This window comes from Periplaneta americana, chromosome 17 (genome assembly GCF_040183065.1).
Source record: "Periplaneta americana isolate PAMFEO1 chromosome 17, P.americana_PAMFEO1_priV1, whole genome shotgun sequence".
NCBI lineage: Eukaryota > Metazoa > Arthropoda > Insecta > Blattodea > Blattidae > Periplaneta > Periplaneta americana.
In genome coordinates this window covers 79424422-79445207 of record NC_091133.1, presented here as the reverse complement: position 1 = coordinate 79445207, position 20786 = coordinate 79424422, and the positions used below count along the sequence as shown (strand labels likewise).

The 20786-nt window shown below is 32.2% G+C and overlaps 1 protein-coding gene across 1 annotated transcript in view; it reads right to left on the bottom strand.

Moving 5' to 3' along the window:
- LOC138692672 (zwei Ig domain protein zig-8-like) overlaps window positions 1–14919 on the bottom strand; it is a 459104-nt gene extending 444185 nt beyond the window's left edge. Inside the window, exon 1 of the mRNA XM_069815794.1 lies at window positions 13884–14919. Coding sequence (XP_069671895.1) covers window positions 13884–14001 — 118 coding nt within the window. The 5' untranslated portion in view covers window positions 14002–14919. The remainder of the gene's footprint in view (window positions 1–13883) is intronic.
- Between the last annotated feature and the right edge of the window lie 5867 nt (window positions 14920–20786).

The following is a 20786-nucleotide window of genomic DNA, read 5'->3' as shown; positions in this document are numbered from 1 at the left end:
TCTTGATTACTTTTATTAATATTATAAACTCTTACAATACCTCTTGAAACTGTTTCTCTCGTAAATTCCTGTTTTTTATTCATTAGTTATTATAAACTATTCATCCCCATGCCAATGTGATAAAGTATTAATTATTTACGATGAAACTTTATGTATATATATATTTTTGGATTTATTGAAGTATTTTCTACTTTGTCATTTTATAACCATAATCCTTTTTACATAGAAATATAGGCTCAATGCAATGCGCATTTCTTTCTTTCTTTCTTTGTTTTTGCTTGAAGATGAAAATGACACGCATGTCACTTGAAGTACTTACCGTGCTCACTGACTAGTATGTGCTTGAATAAACAAGCAATAACTCAAACTGTGGTTACATCAACATGTCTGTCGTGTGTAAAACATTATTTCTAATTGATTAATTTAATTAATATCTGCGAAAGTCATCCAAGTTTGCTTAATTGAAATTTAATCATAAGTTTGCCTATTCATGAAGGAAATTGTATTGCAAACAATAAATGTCCAGTTACAGGAATGAATAGCTTGTTAACATGCACATTCTTCATGGTATAATTAATTGAACTGTAATAATTAGTTTTGTAACCTTTTGCCAGCTTTAATATGATAAACGTTTTTGATGGAATTCATTAAATACCTTCAGAAGACTAAACCACATCACAGGCATGGTAAACCTATCAAATGTCATAAAATGTAATATAGAATGAAAAATTGTTCTGAATGTAAATGTTAAAGTTCTTTGTGGAATGGAGAGAGAAAATAAAGTAAAAAGAGAATACAATCATAAATAGGGAATTAGAGATATTACAATCCTATAAACAATACACTAAATGAGTAGATAATAAAATTAGACGTAACACTTTAAAAAAAGAATTGAATGAGAGATAAATTAAAGAAGAATGAAGCGGAGGAAGAAAAGAAAAAAATGGAGGAAGTTAACAAACAAGAAACAATTAAAGGCGGAACAAAATTACGAAAGGAAAGTTAAGACATTGTTACAAAAACAGATCTTTTCAAAATTGTTATTTTGTAGGCGAACAAGAAAACATAAAGAGAACATCACATATGTCAGCTATTTTCGTACAATTGGTGTTTATCCTTGCGGCTATTGAAGCTGATGTGAGTCATTTTTAAAGTCTATAAACATTTCAAATATAAGCAAATGTGTCCTAACTCAATTTCATTAAAAATGACTAGGGCTGTTTTTATAATAATGTCTTCAAAGGCTGAACAGAATTACGAAAGGAAAAGAAGGGGAAGAAAATAAGGTGGAATACAGGAAAAGAAAAATAGAATTTTACTTAGAATGAAATTGATTTTAAAGTGAAATCGAAGGAAATTACAGAAACATGAACAGAAAGAATGATAAAAATAAAATTATTAAATAATGAAACTGAAATAGATTATCATAAGAATTTGGAAGAAGAAAAAAAAAGGAATAGAAAAGAAGGCCACCGGCGTGGCTCAGTCGGCTAATGCGCTTGTCTGTCGATTCGGAGTTGCGCTCGAGTGCGGGTTCGATTCCAACTTGGACTAATTACCTGGTTGGGTTTTTTCTCGTGGCTTTCCACAGCCGTAAGGCGAAAGTCAGGTAATCTAAGGAGAATTTTTGGCCTCATCTAGCCAAATATCACCTTGCTATCGCCAATTCCATCGACTCTAAACAACCGAGTAGTTGATACGGCGTCGTTAAATAACTGACTAAGAAGACACAAAAGAAGGTTACGAAATTAAGAACAAATGAATGAAGAAAAGTATAGATAGAGTTTTAGTCAAATAAAACGGTAGAAAGATATTAACATAAAGTGGTAAAATTGAGAAATATTATATAAATAAATGCAAAGTACTAACTTGAAACAGATAAAAGGAACTAAATATTATGTGTACTCAGCTTGTAGTAGAAATGACAACAAGATTTTGCCTATATTATGTTAATTCTACAAACCTGTTCTCGAAATGCTGTCGTAGAGCCTCTGTTCATTTAATGGCGCCCAATAGCAAAGAATAGAAGCGATGCAAGGTTGGTCACAAATTGTCAACAGAACTGACACGTTTGGTCACATGACAGCTCTAACAATGCTGTGCACTTGAACCACAATGATGTACAGGAAAACAGACTTCGCATCTGAGACACTTCCGCACAAGTGGCTGTGACGTAAGAGAACCGAGAGAGAGTCCAAATATCAACGTTGACTTTGCAAGTGAGTCTGACAAGAGAGAAACTGATACACGACCTAAAACGTCATTGTGGGGAAAAGAGATCCTTTATCACAGATTCTGAGGGCCGATATGACTGTGTGTGCACATAGTCACCACGGTGTTGTATTACAGTGATACTCTATCACTAAAACATTTATGGAAATATTAAGTTTTCTATCAATAATAAGAGAATTATACGTAAACTATGTACTGATAAACGTAAATCTGAAATGTAAACTACATTTTATTATTTAAGACCAATGGCTTGTAGTATAAGGTTACAAGACGTCCCCGTTTCCCGAGGACAGTCCCCGAATTTTGTTTTCTGTCCCAGAACAAAATTCGTTCCCAGAATGTCCCAGAATTTAATAAATTTGCCTCCAGATATCCCCGGATTTTCAGTGTCAATTATAATTTTATGAAAATGTAACCTAGTCAAGAATGAAAAATGAAACTACTGTTGAATATGAAGGGTTCAGAACCATAGTGGGCCAAGCGCCATTTACTAAAACCGTAGAAAATAAGAGTTAAATGAAGTTATTACCATAATTCAATGGAAACATATAGTAAGTAATATAAAGTATACACATTTAAACTAAATGATATGTCAAGCTTCATTAAACTATGGTATTCGCTTAACTTCAACCCTTGCGTTCTTCGTTTTTAATAAATGGCGCTTAGCCCACTATGGCTCTGAACCCTTCATACCTCAGTTACTGGGATATTCATTCACAAGATAAAATAGTTAGTGGGGTTTAAAAAGGGCGCGTCAGCTACTATGGCTATTTACGCCCTTATCTGAAATTCTTCAAAAAACAGAAACACAATACAATAATCGGAATGTTAAAAAGAACAAAAAAGCGTTGTCACGGTTAAAACGAGGTACACAAAAGAAGATAAAATGTATATTTGGAATTTGTTGCTGAGATCTCCTCCAGAAAGAAAAAATTTCGAAGAGGCAGTCCATTCTTTTTCTTAAAAGTAGATGAGTTGACCATAATGAAATAATTCACATATTTCTTGCTTGAAGAAATATTTGACTTCTGATAAACTAGCAAAGTGGAATGACCTGATCTTCGCTCAAAATGGAGTGAATTTTTTTCTGAGAAAAATATTTCCTGTGCACAACTCAAGGAGTTGAACTATCTCTGTGTCCTCCTGGAAATAATGCTTCAATGGAGAGAGATTTTCTTCAGTAAACATAACATGGACATCCAAAAAATCCTAGTTTGGAAACTGTTCGAGGCATGCTTGCTATTATAACTGACTTCAACATGGCCTATCAGGAATTTTCTGCAATATTGAGGATCATGGAGCTGGTTTAAAAAAAAAAATTAATTCTTCTGAAAATACAAGTTTTTTAAATAGTACTTAAATTGAATAAATATTTTTAGCATGCAAACAGAATGAATGTTTTGATTTTTTTAAGTGAGTAAAATCAATATAAGTGAACTAACTAACAGGAAAGTTAAAAGTAGTTTTTTTATATGTCAGTATCTGTCCTAAAAAATTGTGATAGAAAATCTATTAACTTTAGTGTGTTAGAACATTTCCATTGCCTGTTGCGTCTTCAAAGATCACTCCATCTCTTGCGAGGTGAACCCTGGTCTCTTCTTCCGCGTGATTTATAGTCCATTGTCAATTTCGGAATTCTATTTTCGTCCATTCGTAATACGTGTTGTCTCCAATTATATCTGTAGTAAAAAAATTTATCATTCATAGAATAGATGTCCAATTCTTTCCTGATATCTTCATTTTATAGTTTGTCCATTCTTGTGCAACCTTTGACTTTACGTACAAATTTCATTTTAGCAGCTTGAATTTTGCTAATATCAAATTTTATTTTAGCAGCTTGAATTTTGCTAATATCTTTGTGAGTAGGAACGGAAGTTTCAGACCCATACAGAAGAAGAGACGCGGCCATAACTTTATAACATTTTATTTTTGTATCTTTTCGTGTTTTTGTTGGAGTATTCTATTAATTTATTGTACCACACATTGTCTGGAATGAATGTATTTTCGTTTGTATATCATTTTCATATTTATAGCTGATATTACATCCTAAGCATTTGAATTCTGTTACTTTTTTTAACATTTTATTTTCTATCATGATCGTTGATCTTACAGTGTATTTACCATAATATAGATAAGGTAGGGGAGAGTCGGGTAGTATCGGACAGTGCGTTTCTTTCATCTACCACCATATGGTAGTACCTGAATGACATGGTTACGTTTCTCTATGCGACATCACAGAAACGTAACCATGTCAATCAGATACTATCATCGTGTGGTAGATGAAAGAAACTCACTGTCCGATACTACCCGACTCTTCCCTAATAGAAGCGGACATCTATAAAATAAAACCAAAAAAATCTATAATAATAATAATAATAATAATAATACACAAAATATTAAATATCGACATTGTAAATGTTAAACAATTTTAATAATGACTCTCCTTTCACAAAATTCTGCATACACCACTGCATACAACTATACCGTTTCTAGAAGACAGAGTTCCAACTTCAAGTAGGTGAAGTTATGTTATCAAACTTTGTTATTGAAGAAAAATTTATTTGGCAAAACTGGTTATATTTTCTCGCAAAGCGCGCATTAATTTAGTCATTCCTCTTTTGATTCCTTGTTTGCTGTTATTCATGATAATATGAACAAATTTTCATTCATATTGCCATTATAGTACGCATTCGATTCTCGTGCTCGACGACAGACCAAACTTACAAATTACCTACCCACGGGACAATACATATAGACTATTTCCAATGGATTTAGAAGTATGATACATGCAAATGGACATATATAATATAATTAGCTATGATTATTCGATAAAATTTCAAATTGAAAATGAATGTATTTTTATATCTATATTTATGATTTTAAAAATTTCGAGATGTGCAGGAAAGAACGACTTTTTTAAAATGCCACAACGTGGAATTCGAAGCAATGTATCGGCTCCATTATCGAGAAAGTAGTTTCTGAAGTACTGTGAAAATGAAAAATTAATCGCATACCAATCAGGACTGAGGTTGCCCAACAAATATAGTACTGCAGACACTAACATTTTTCAATTAGTTAGATCCTCTTCATTCTGTTTCTTAAACTAGGTTATTCGAGTTTTGTTTCTGAAGTACTGCGAAAAAGAAAAATGAATCGCATACCAATCAGTACTGAGGCTTGTCCAACAACTATAAGTTTGACTATGCTGACATTTACTGACTGACCTTTCCAGCGACAACAAAACGAAACTTCAACGTGCTCATAATTTGTGTGTACGTTTTGTAAGCAATGTTCGAAATATGATCATATTACCCCATCCCTGGAAGCAATAGGTTGGCTTAAACTAGATAAGAAAAGAAATTTACATTCACTTCTCTTTCTCTTCGAAATCTTGAACTCTTCTATTCCTTCGTACCTGTCGTCTCGCTTCACTTACCTTTCTTCCCACCATAATCTGAACACACTCTCTCGTCATGAAACAATACTAACAATACCATCCTATCGCACCTCCTCATACTCATCCTCTTTCACAATAGCCCTGCCAAGACTCTGGTATTCGCTGCCTGCTAGCATCAGGAACTGTCGAAATAAACTGAATTCAAACGCAAACTTACTAGGCAGTTGGTCAGTAATTGAAACTTGTTTAGACATGGTTTCTTGTAAATAGTTTTCTTAATCTGTCACAAAATAATTCAATGTCCGGTAATTTCATCATTGTACAATTTTGTTATTCTAGGTTTAATTTATAATTCAGTAAATATGAAATATTATTTGTTCTTCTATGGTAAATTATCTAGCTTTCATTAGTCAGTTAATCTTTTAGTACTTTGATTTTTATTGTAATTGTAATTGTAAATATAATACTAATTGTAATTTTATTTGTAAATTTAATATTAATTGTAATTTTATTCTTCATTTTATAGTTGGAATCTCCTGATAGAGGGACAGAGAAGGCCTGTCGGCCTTATCTCTACCAGGTTAAATAAATAAATACTAAATACTAGTAAATAAGTTTTGTCAAACTTCAAGAATGTATAGCAGATCGAATATCTCGCAAAATTAAATAATCTAGTGCCGTCGCAAAGAGGAACATTTTGTTACGTTGAGCGTGCTGAGATAGAATTCCAGAGAAAATCTTTTCCGAAAGTCATTCTTCACAGACTTATCAGAGAAAAGCGAACAGTGTTTTACTACAAAAAAAAAAGTAAATTCAATTAAAAAGTTATAAACTGACAACATTGCTTTTCAATATTTAGGTCAAATATGAGAAATATAGTCGTCTCTTTAAATGCTCTTATGTTACAGCATGTCTGAAACAACGTAAGTCGCTCCTTCCTTTCGAATCCGATCTGCTGGCATTAAAGGCTGGTTCACAATAAACCGGGAACGGAAACGAGAACGAGAACGGAAATATTGTTAAAATAAATATATTTAAATGTGAGCATTCACAATTAATTATTCTGAATGCTCACATTTAAATACATTTATTTTAACATTATTTCCGTTCTCGTTCTCGTTTCCGTTGCCGGTTTATTGTGAACCAGCCTCAACTATATATTACAGAAAATACGGAACTTGGACCAAACAGACTAAATGTAGCTAATGTAGAGTTCAAATGCGAGAGAGATTGCCATTTCGTTATCCTTACCGGGAATCAAAGAAAATCCGCTAACTAGACACTATGGAACTTGGGAAAAGCAGAACAAAAATTAAGCATACGCAGAGGTCATCTGCGAGCGAGATTAATTTCCAATCCGTTACCGGGAATTGAACTGAATTCGCTAGCTAGAATCTACGGAACTTAAAGCGGAACGTAAAAAGTAAGGAACACACATACAATTAATGTCAGAGAGAGATATTGTAAAGTTTCACGTCCCAAACTGTAATCAATCCCGGTTCACAAGCCAGAAACTCAACTAACACAAGCTACTATAATTAACATCTTTCATAATCGAAAATAAAAATAGATATGAAAAAATCTATCAACAAGGCTAAAGCAAGAAATGACTGCGCCATCTATTTGAGCCCTTTTGTATGCATGTCGTTTACAGTTTATTAATTTTGTACCTCTGCTATAAGCTTTTCAGCATGAGTTGACGCGGTGAACTCAAGTCAATATCGAGGAGCTACTGTGATCAGTCATTAGTTGCTCAAGTGATAAATGGAGGAACACTCAATCAAACGGCTTCACTTCACCCGTCCTTTAAAAAAAAAAAAAAAAAGAGCTCGAAGCGCCGGAAAGAAGTTATCAGTCAAAGGAGTCTATTACGATTATCATCGAAAACGAAATAGAAAATCCTTCCAGAGATTCGGCAAGAACTCTTTGAAATAGGCTAGGTGTTTTCCTTTTTCATTATAGATAATAATTGTATGTTTTACAATCCATATAAGATGTTATCGAAGTTGTCAATAAATATTGTTTTTAGTAAACGCATAGAGAAATGAATGGTTTCAGTCCTAGAGTAGTTTATGTCTAAGACTTCTCTTCTTGCTTATAAGGTCCCACACAAATTCTTAGTATATTTATGACCTAGAAATCATATATTATGATGAAATTGTATATTTTTATGGCTTTATTTTGTAGTATTAGAGCAGCATTTAATTGAAATACCTTCTCTTAGAAAATTAACGCCTTATCTTATTGGTAAAAAGTAAATTTCTCTCTCTTTGCCTAAAATATACAATCCTTAGAATTTTATTGAAGTCTTAGTTATATGTGGTGTTGAATAAAATATATAACTTTTAGAGCAGAATTGTTGTGGTCTCAGGTTGTCTTTCTTAAATCCAAGAAGCATACGGATACCGGTACACAGACCCTCAGTATATTTAATAAATTTATGACCCAGAAATCATATGGTGAAATTGTATATTTTTATGCCTTTATTTTGTAGTATTACAGCCGTACAGTATTTAATTGAAATGCTTTCTGTTAAAAATTAACGCCTTATCTTATTGGTAAAAAATGAATTTCTCTGTCCTTGCCTAAAAATATAGCTACAATCCTTAGAATTTTATTGAAGTCTTAGTTGTATGTGGTCTTGAACAAAATATATATAGAGGAGAATTTTTGTGGTCTCAGGTTGTTTTTCTTAATTCCAAGAAGCATACGGATACACAGACCCTCAGTATATTTAGTATATTTATGATCTAGAAATCATATATTTTGGTGAAATTGTATATTTTTATGGCTTTATTTTGTACTATTACAGCAGTATTTAATTGAAATATTTTCTGTTAAAAAATTAACGCCTTATCTTATTAGTGAAATATAAATTTCTCTCTCTTTGCCTTAAAATATACAATCCTTAGAATTTTATTGAAGTCTTAGTTGTGTGAGGTGTTAAACAAAATATATATAGAGGAGAATTTTTGTGGTCTCAGGTTGTCTTTCTTAAATCCAAGAAGCGTACGAATATACAGACTCTCAGTATATTTAATATATTTGTGACCTAGAAATCATATACTATGGTAAAGCTGTGTATTTTTATGGCTTTATTTTGTAATAGTACAATAGTATTTATTTGAGATGCTTTCTGTTAAAAAATTAACACCTTACCTTATTGGTAAAAAAATAAATTTCTCTCTCTTTGCCTTAAAAATATACAGTGCTTAGAATTTTATTGAAGTCTTAGTTGTGTGTGGTGTTGAACAAAATATATATAGAGGAGAAGTTTTGTGGTCTCAGGTTGTCTTTCTTAAATCCAAGAAGCATACGGATACACAGATTCTCAGTATATTTAGTGTATTTATGACTTAGAAATCATATATTATGGTGAAATTGTATATTTTTATGGCTTTATTTTGTAGTATTACAACATTATTTAATTGAAATACTTTCTGTTAAATAATAACGCCTTATCTTATTGGTAAAAATAAATTTCTCTCTCTTTGTCTTAAAAATATACAGTGCTTAGAATTTTATTGAAGTCTTAGTTATATGTGGTGTTGAACAAAATATATATAGAGGAGAATTTTTATGGTATCAGGTTGTCTTTCTTAAATTCAAGAAGCATACGTATACACAGATTCTCAATATATTTAGTGTATTTATGACTTAGAAATCATATATTATGGTGAAATTGTATATTTTTATGGCTTTATTTTGTAGTATTACAACATTATTTAATTGAAACACTTTCTGTAAAAAAATTAACGCCTTATCTTATTGGTAAAAAATAAATTTCTCTCTCTTTGCCTAAAAATATGCAATCCCTAGAATTTTATTCTAGTCTTAGTTGTATGTGGTGTTGAACAATATATATATATATATATATATATATATATATATATATATATGTATATATATGTGTGTATATATATAATGTGTGTATATATATGTGTATATGTATATATATGTGCATATATATGTATGTATATATATATATATATATATATATATATATATAGAAGAATTTTTGTCTTCTCAGGTGTCTTTCTTAAATCCAAGAAGCATACGGATACACAGACCCTCCGTATATTTAGTAAATTTATGACCTACAAATCATATATTATGGTGAAATTGTATATATTTTATGCCTTTATTTTGTAGTATTACAGCAGTATTTAATTGAAATATTTTCTGTTAAAAAATTAACTCCTTATCTTATTGGTAAACAATAAATTTCTCTCTCTTTGCCTAAAAATATACAATTCTTAGAATTTTTTCGGAATATGTATGATAAGACTTTCTTGTGTTAAAATCTTAGAATTTTATTGAAGTCTTAGTTGTGTGAGGTGTTGAACAAAATATATAGAGAAGAATTTTTGTGTTCTCAGGTTGTCTTTCTTAAATCCAAGAAGCATACGGATACACATACCCTCAGTATATTTAGTAAATTTATGACCTAGAAATCATAATATTATGGTGAAATTGTATATTTTTATGCCTTTATTTTGTAGTATTATAGCCGTATTTAATTGAAGTACTTTCTGTCAAAAAATTAGTGCCTTATCTTATTGGTATAAATACATTTCTCTCACTTTGCCTAAAAATATACAATCCTTAGAATTTTATGGAAGTCTTAGTTGTGTGTTGTGTTGAACAAAATATATATAGAGGAGAATTTTTGTGGTCTCAGGTTGTCTTTCTTAATTCCAAGAAGCATACGAATACACTGACTCTCAGTTTTCTTATACGAGCATTTCTTATCCATTTCGAACGTAGAAAATTAAATAATATATTTCATTTTTATGCTGGAATGATCATTGAATATCCTGCACAATAAAATCTTCCGACGATAGAATTCGCATACCGGTGTAAGCGTAGTTGCTTTACATTTACCATGGATAATTAAGAGAGTTCTGTATATAAATATACAACGCATCAGTACAATTATGAGAAGTATAAACGTATTCAATTACAGGAATTTAGATAATTTACTTATTTTAATAATATAGTCCACTTACAAATTTTAATAGACAAAAACAAGGTAATTCTTTTTTTTTTTGCCTTTAACTTAAAATACAAATCTTTACATTTTCTACTGATATACGAGGTATTATGTAAAGTACGTGTTAAGGCCGATTCACAATAAACCGGGAACGGAAACGACAACGAGAACGGAAATAATTTTAAAATGTATTTAAATGTGAGCTTTCACAATAGTTAATTAAGATTGCTCACATTTAAATACATTTATTTAACAACATTTCCGTTCTCGTTCTCGTTTCTGTTCCGGCTTTGTTGTGAACAAGCCTTTACGTGTCCTATAGAAAATAAAATAATTCTATACCTATCTAATATTTTAATATGTTTTGTTTTATATTATCATGTGTATTATGTCATAAAATTAATTTAATTATTTTTGCTGTCATAAAGCTTACAGAGTACGGAAAGTAAAATATAATTATGGAGACATAAATTCTCTATTAATTCAATAACACCAACCCACTAGTTAACGCCTGAAATTTATAAATTAAAATATAATACTCCAGAGCTTTGTTAGTTAGCGGAAAGTTAATAAATTGAAATAAATGAACACGACGCGACGGTGTGATTCAGTGAATGTGAAAGTCGTCAACTAGTGCCGTGTGAATAGGCCTACGCGAAAATTATTTGCGCATTCTACTGAATTAGTACTCGAAATAAGTAATTTAAGACTGCTCTTAGCGCACTGTTATTTAATCTGAAAATAACATATTCTTAATATGTGGGACAGTTGCTCACTACCGATTACTATTTCAGAAAATGTTTCTTTGAAGCTTTATATAAGGTAACCTTGGAATAAAGATACTTTCGGCTCTTTATAAAAGATGCTGTTTTGTTATTTTTTATTGATAGGTCTACAGCTAGATTTTCTAAATGTATGAAATGACTCATTCCGAATTTATGAAATATTCATGATTATTAATATCTATTACACAATATCATTTCATTTAGATCGAGGTACCTTTACTTATTTGAAAATTTGTAGCTTTCAGTCGGAATTTGTCTCGGATACATTTGGCTGTAATACATTTGGGTTTATTTTAATTCATCTAGTCATCTCAACCCTTTCTAGTCTTTGCAATATTTAATTGTGCATGTTAATGTCGAAATAATTTTGAGAATATGAAGTGCAATATCAATATCAATATTTTTAAGAATATCATACTTAAATCAATAATAGTTATGCATTTGTTGATGACGGAGAAAAATTCACTCCGGCGCCGAGGATCGAACCCGGAACAACCAGTTCTAAGGACTGGGTGCTCTAGCACAGAGCTACTCCGAGGCTCAATCCACAACACCGGATGGAATGTATGTATTTTTATATGTGAATGGCCTTAAAATAATATTTCACTATGTCCGTTATTTTATAAGTAGTTCATATAATCAACGGATCCAGAAATATTAAGAATAAGGATGAAAATTTTGTAAATCTCCAGAAATTTTATTTCGGCTACGTACTACACCGTCAGAGGGTACAATATTGCAGCATATCACGTCAAATTCTGAAGTACGATGTAGGTTAGAATTGAGGCGGTAGTCGGAAAATGGACCCACGGGTTTATAGGTCCTTTTTCTGGAGAATGTTTCATTCAGTTATCCGTTTTAAAATCTACCTGCTTACATAGTTTCGTTTCAATATCTTATAAATAGAGAGCAGTGTAGCTAATTGAATGAACCCATGCACTCTTGCGTAGATGTGAAACTCAGCAAACATCAGTGAAGATGATCCTCAAAGTGAGTGTGAGTCCATCTAGGACTCACTAAAATGTGAACTGCACTCTGAAGATAAACTTTGAAGTAAGTGTGAATCCATTCTAGATTAATTACTAAATAACCCAACAGATATTCTTGATTTTTACATATGCGGTAAAATTAATGACGAAACTATGAAATATATATGTAAGAAATATAATTTTACTAAAATTATTTTTAACTTGTTAACCTATGTAATGTGCGTTTTTGAATGCTTATGTTAAATTTCTGCTAAAATATAATCATATTCACATTATTTTGATGAAATAAAATCGTTTTCTAGAAAAAGGGCCTATAAAATGCTCTAATATTAATAATAATAATAATAATAATAATAATAATAATAATAATAATATATACATACATATATATAATACTATTAAAAAGTCGCAATGCATTATTTAACAAAACTTGTAGACAAATATATTGTAACAGTATGCAAATTGCTATTTTGATAAAAGTGTAAACAAATCGCAATTACCTAAAAATAAATCTTTCAATCTTTGTGTTCTCGAAACATGACTTTCGGCTACCGCCTCAATTATTATGTTTTTTTTTTGTACTTCACTCCATATCTAACATAACTTCATAATTGTTTACCGGAAATAATACTGATGTTAGGATTATTCAATTCTTCGGTTAAGTGTTCCAAAATGTGCTTCTTCATTTTAACGTTGAGAGTAGTTCAGTTCGGAAAAATATAGATAGCGTTCTCTTTTTGCTACTTTCAAATTTTGTAGATTATGACTGCAGAATCTACTGATATTTTTCAAAATGGCCATACTCCGTTAATAAAGCATTCGTTAGATGTTTTTAACGAAACTTGACAGTTTTAATGTGTTAATACTAATGCATGTTTTTGTTATTTCGAGTGCCAAGCCATTTTTGTCCAGTATTTAATTTAAATATTGACCTTTAAAGTGAAATTTTAACATAGTTCTCTAAAAAATTATTTTACTTCAATAGCTATACATTTACATTTTGAAAGAAATTATTCCTTCCAATACTAAATTTGTAACACCAGTTCATAAAACCTGTGTAATGAGGCGTTTAATGAGAGATGAATGATTTACCGCAATGAAGGAACTATTTTGTTTCTCTTACCACGATTGTCTTTATTCTTTTAAGGAATTTGTCCATTTGCTGTCGCCTGTTATTTAAACTACATACAATGCATGAACAAAATAATAATACAATTGAAATTGGATTTCTGTAATCTCTTCTTATTTAACTTCGAGTAGGACAGAGAATCTTCCAGCTCACACATTATAAAAAATATATTACATTATTAAATCGACAAGTTACTTAAAATGATAGACCTACCTATTAGTTATATCACAAGAAAAGTATTCAGCATTTCTTGCCTCTTCGCCATCATGAATTTCGTTTATTGTGAAGGCCTATAATGAGTTTAGTATTCATTTCCACAGCAATATGAATGTAATATTTATTGAATAATTTGACTTACTTCTGGATCTGTGGTGACTGCTGAAGCCTCCATACACTCCGAAGATGCTGACGCAGATTAGAAGGGCCAACAATCGGTGGTTGTGGCAATGTTGGTAGCGACGAATCCTCGAGTACATTGTCACTTCTCTTTTTAAAGATCTTCAGATAAATATTTCGCTTTACTCGAATATAATATATAAACGCACAGACATAACCTATAACATGGATTTTAAAAACTTTTTCTCGGTGTTATCGTAATAAAAAACTATACACAAATACACGAATAATACACATGTTCACATGAATTTAGATACGTGCATGTATAAGCGAAAACACATTTAACTATACCACGTAAACTACCACAGACTTTTTTTAAAGCCCTAGCACAAGAAACACTATTTCTAACACTGCACACACACATACACACTGAAAAGTTACACAACTATTACCATTATCTTCAATGGTTGTATTATTTGAGAGGGACGTTAACATCGATAAACACTTAAACACTTAAGTAGATAAAATAAAACACGTTATTATTGCATTAAACACACGTTTTGTGGTAAATATAATATGGAAGATCACTTTTATCTCCTTATTGCAACTGATTTATAGTTATATCACTTGTTATCTGTACCAACTGGCATTTGTTGTGGTAAAAACATGGTGCAGCGTTAATATCAAAGGTGCGCTGACTGTCATAGCAACGAAAAATACAGACAAATGAAGTCGTTTTTATTCTTAAAAGTTCATCCATTTGTAAGAACACAACGAAAATATTTCCTCTTTTGTTTTTACCACATTTATAATTCCTTAATACATAAAACGAAAAGACACAAAGAGTTGATTAAAAAATGTATCTCCAATTTTGTAAATTGTAAATCACTTTATTGTTTGGAGCTGAAATTTCAGCGAGTGTGGCGTATAAAGAAGCGAGAAGACCTGACGCGAATCTGGCAGGCGCAGATTTCCCGGTCAGCGTCTGGCTAGCACGGGAGTTGGACGACGACTCAGGGCGCGCACTGACAGAGCGCCGGGAAGCCTGCTGGAAGCGGCGTTGCTCAGCACCCAATGCGTTGGCGCGTAGCAGGCGAAAGTACATATTAAATTTATTCAACTGGAGGTGTCTCCCACTTTAAAAAATAGTGGCACTGGAGCATTAGGAATTAGATTCCATGATCCCTCAGCTTCGTATTTCGAAGCTATGGAGATCCTCGGTTACTCATGTAGAATATTAATTAGACGTGGAAGTAAAAAAAAATAACGTAGTGTGTACTTGTTCATTGTACATTTTGCGCGTTTTCGAGCAATCAGTTCCTGTGCGTGATATTACTGCTTTTAAGTACCTATTTAGCTATCATTAAAATGACAAACACAGGGGAAGCAATGTGCTGTAACTGTGCAAATTTCAACAGTTTATTCCTTGGATGGAGTACAATAAAAATATTCCAATACCATATTAGTCCTGAATGAATAATTTGGCAGAAAGAAAAATTCTCTAAAATGTTGACACTGTTTTACTCGATAAGTACTATCGGAACGATTCTGACTTTTACTGTTGCCATTAGTAGAACTGATTTATCTCATTGCAGATTTTTAATAAGATGGACAGTTTCTTGTAAATTAAATAAAAGATTAACACGTATCGTTATATCACAGTCACGAAACTTGAGTTTGTGAGGGTACTAGTAACAATGGACTGAGCAGGTACTATATCGCATTGTCTGTAAGAGGCGATAGTAGCGATCCTAGTGGTTAGCAACTATCAATGAATGCATATTTACTGCGTATTGAGCTTCGTTAGTGTATATACTAGAGTGAGGTTCTATCCTTCACGTATGAAGTCTGGCAACCGTATTACAGTAACTAAGGGACGGAATGCTGGTATTTAGAACTCCGTTAAAGTGTGTGTTTGTAGATGGGCCAGCGACGCGCTGTTGCCAAATTACGCAGACTTTCAGCCTAATTTTCGAATTAACCAAGCACTTAATTACAAAATGCATAATACTTTATATATTTGTTGTATTTATTTAGTTAATCAATTAATCTATATATTTATTTATTTATATTTATTTATTTATTTATCGCAGTTACAAAAACGCTAGTATTCCTATCTATAAATCCAATAGCTCTAATTCAGTTATTCGTAGAAGAAAGTGGAGGTTTGTTCCTCTCCCATTGAGACTAGATGTCTGTGTGTTGCATTATGTTTGCCCGACGTCCTATGCGACGATATTACGCCATATTGACCACATTAGAAGCCACACTACTGCTACTAGTGCATGTCTAATGTTCGTAATTGTAGTACGTGTTTAGTTCACTGAACTGAATAAAGGGCTTAAAGTGTGAAGATTGACGATTGTGGTAATTTTTGGTTCTCTTAATTGTCTTCTCTTTCTTAACTTCACGGCCTCTAATCACTCTTCTTTTACCTGTTTGATGCTGCTTATATCATATTTCTTACGGTCACGGCGTAGGCACCTACACAATAGTTACGGCTTTATCGTTGAGTGGGAGCTACGGTCGTGGGTTTGATTCCCTCCTACGGCAGGAATGTTTGTCTGACATTAATGTGATGTGATACCTGAAGTGGATGCTTGTCGTGAGCGACCGATGTAAACTGGAGTTTCCATTCTTCTTTTCTTTGTTTCACTGCTGCTTTCTTGGAATAAATTTCTGGAACCAAATCGGATAATGAGGATTGCCTATATATTATTGCATGAGTGACTGTGTCTGTAAAATAGAGCTTATCTTCCAACAATTTTTTATTTTTTAGACAAATAGGCGTCTTTTCTGATGTGGCTTTGCTGCCATTTTGTTTCTAGTTTGTAACGAAAATCTCTAATTGTATACTTAATACCACGCATTATACAATAATAACTCTATTCATTTTGAAGTTGTAGTATTATAATTCTGCTTTTTTAATTAAGCAGCGCATTTTATTGTAACTTGTCCATTCTCTATGTTAATATTGTCATTCTTGACCCCACTGTCCGTTTTGAGGATGATCAACAAGCCAATAACGTTAGCGATGAAAGGAAGTCTATTTACAACCCATGTATTCCTCACTTCAGTGAGAGATACAACATGAATATTAATACACGGGAAGTGAAAGGACTTCTTTTTTGGCGCAAGGGGAACTTCATTTAAGTTAACCAAAACCATTCTCCTTTTCTTAAATATTCTAATGAGGACATTAACAAAATTTGTCTAATGGTATTGTGAGATTCATTATCCATTTTACACAATCACTTGTATAATACTATTTAATTGTTTTTTACTTCATTTCAATACTCTTCAATGTATTTTCATCTCATGTTTCTCCGAAATCAAATTGTACTTTATTTTTAAATTTATCATTGTTCCGTATTCTCTCCGCAATCATATTGTATTTTTAATTTAACCTCTGCTTTGTATTCTGGATCCTAGTGGTCAGCCATAGATTTCGGTCAGATGTCCCAAATTGTGGAATTTGTGTGTAAGCAAACTTTCATTTCTAGTCAATATTTCATTATACGTATGTTCATTAATCTGCTAGATAACGGTTTTGTGTTCAATATTATTGTCCTACAGAATAATATCTGTAATATCGACACTAAATATTTGAGGAGAAAAATTCGCTCCGGCGCCGGGGATCGAACCCGGGTCCCTGGTTCTACGTACCAAGCGCTCTGACCACTGAGCTAAGCCGAATTCAATCCATAGCACCGGAACCCTCCTCCTTCAGTTTTTCCCTTTGTGGCCTGACTCCAACTTAATAATAATAATTTATTTATTTAATAATAATAATAATAATAATAATAATAATAATAATATATTTATTTAATCTGTCAGAGCTAAGGCCAGTAGGCCTTCTCTTCCGCCCAGCCAGACTCTAATTCTAATAGAATACAATTGGTTACATAGTTATTACCAGGGAACGGATTTATATGGACTAAAAATATATGAAATATGTAAATATATATGTAGTTATTTTTACCAAAATATGGAATTAAATATGGACTTAAAATTATAAAAAAATGACTATGTACGTTAAATATTGGTACATTTTAATCAAACTAAACAAAAAATATAATGGACGTACCTTATCTTCCAATGTAGTTTCAACAAAACACAATTTTTATTGTCTGTTACCATAACAATAGGTTACAAACATTTCTTTCAAGTGCTGAAAAGTGAATCTTCTTCTATTGTCTCTGAGGATAGATTTATACTGACTAAAAGAGCGTTCGACGTCACAAGAAGTAACTGGTACATAATTCAATTTCACAATGTCTGCTGGGGATAAGTCCAAGTTAATCTTCACTGTTGATTCACCACTCATCACAGCAACAACCTTTTGTAGTTCTTCATATCCAGGGTTTTTTGAAAGTACAGTGTCCACCTTAGCTCTTACTGCATCTGCAACTTTACCTCTACCACGATTCAGTTGTTCCACAGTACTATTTATAATTTCAAAACTTTCAGATAGTGAAAGGTGCCTATTTTGGAGACTTTTGAGCGTTTTTATGATGCATGAAAATGTATGCTGAATGTGAGCTAAGTCATTCTTCACACTTATGTCACAGGTAACTGTTTTCGCAGTATCAATTGAGACTGCATCTTCAGAGTCCAATGCAAGGAGAACATTGTTAATAGAGTCTATATGTTCGGCATAATATTCAACTGCTTCTAGTCATGTACCCCATCTAGTTAAAATTGGCTTTGGTGGCAATGGAATTTCAGGGTACATTTCTTTCAACACGTTAACTCTACTGGGAGCTTTGAGAAATACTTTTTTCACTGATGAAATCAACAAATCTACTTTAGGGAAATTGTCTCTGACCACTTCTGCCACACGATGAAATGCATGCGCCACACAAGTAAAATGAGTCAATTTAGGATATACAACAGATAATGCTTGTCCAGCTTTGACCATATAAGGGGCAGCATCGCTAATAAAGAATAACACATTATCGTACATAATACCCTTTGGCCACAGGATACCCATAGCTTCGTTGAACAGTTTACCTATAGTTTTGTTATTGCACTTTTCTAGAACATCACAATGTAAAAGAATTCGTTCAGAATATTGTTCACTTAACAAACCGATAACTACATTACCAACAAGTCTACCTTCTTTGTCGGGAGTCTCATCAATGGAAACCCAAATTGAACTATCTTTAATTTCATCTCTTATCTTCTGTATTGTCTCATCGTAGATGGATGGAGCATACGTCTTCCTAAGTGTTGACTCATCCGGGATTGTATGTTGAGTATATTTTTCAAGGAATTCCCTGAAGACCTTATTCTTTAGTTTGTAGAGAGGAATATCAGCAGAGATGAGAGAGAACGGCACAGGTCGATGTTAAACTCAGATCTTACATTCGATGTTGTTGGTTGTGTTAAAAACAATTGTCTCTGCTTGGAATTTAGTTGTTTGTTGGCCTGATGTTTACTAGTTGTAATGTGTTGTTGCACCAGGAACTTTTGTGTAGATGATACTGCACACTGACACAAATTACAAAATAATATTTTATTGTCAGTTGATAAACCATCTTCTTTAAATTCTGAAATGTAACTTGTTAGTTTTGATTTTAAATTGACTGAATGACGTACTTTTGGCATATTTACCGTCTTTATAGTATGATTTACAAAACTGAACCTATGTGTACTCTGACTGGCATTTAACTGTTGAGCTGCACAACTGAAGTCTGTTAAAAATTTTAAATTAAATTAATACAGTTTTGTAACTTATTTTCCCATTGTTGATAGGACTGCTAATTTTCAAATAACTCTGATGTTAAAGGGATTACTGAACATGTGTTTAAATCTCTATTGTTGAAATGTATTTTTAAAAGTTAATGGAATTTTGTTTTGTTTTATTGTTAAACCTAATATAATATGGACTGTTTTATATGAAATATGGAAAATATATGGAAATTAACGAAAATATGTACTAAACTCTAAAATATGGAAAAATATGGAAAATAAAAGTAGGATTTTTCAACCCTACACATTGTGAAACATAAAGATAATGCAAAATATAAATTATATTAGCTTTATAAGTAAATATGTATTTACATATAAATCCTTTCCCTGGTTATTACATTAATATCTAGACCATAAAACAACATGAAAGTAAATAATGAAAGTTGGATAAGTAATGTTAGTGTGACAATAATAAACATAGGTAAGAAGTTAGGCATATATGTTGACGTATATGTCCAATGTCAACTGCCATTATATTAGGAGCGCACTCAGTTGAGTGACTTGTTTGGCCGGGATTCCGCAGTTAAGTGCACAGTAATCTGTACAGACATATGCACTGCAGCTATGAGAATGTTATAGATTTATTAATAAATCTATTATCTGTAAGTCATTAGTTTTTCTCTACTATAGCGTTATCATATTAAGGTATAGGCTAAATGTATTTACATTATTGGGTCCTAGACGAGTCATAGATATCGTAAAGAAAAAAAAAATGAGTGCGGACACAAAATTCACACCTAAGATAAGGGTCGAAAGTCGCTGTGAAAGTGGGGGCCGATGGAGAGATGCGGGCAGAAGGAATCACTCTGTCAAGGTGGAAGAGGTAGGCGGCAATGAGGGGCAGCACATACATCTCATTTCTGTGTTTTTCCTTACTTACAGATAAAAGGCCAGTTTTCGTAAGGTCGAATCAATTACGGGTTATGTTAGATTGGTTTAGGCGTTTTCTATGCTTTTCATATACTCACAATTGCCTAAGAATGTGTACCTCCTTCCAAGGCATACAGAAAACCTAAACTAACCTAACCTAACTTAACCTAACCTAACCTAACCTAACCTAACCTAACCTAATCTAATCTTACGAAAACTCGCTTTGGTCGAATCAGTGACAGGTTAGGTAGTTTAGACTTTTGCTATGCCTTTCGTAGGCTATATTCGCAATTGTCTAAGA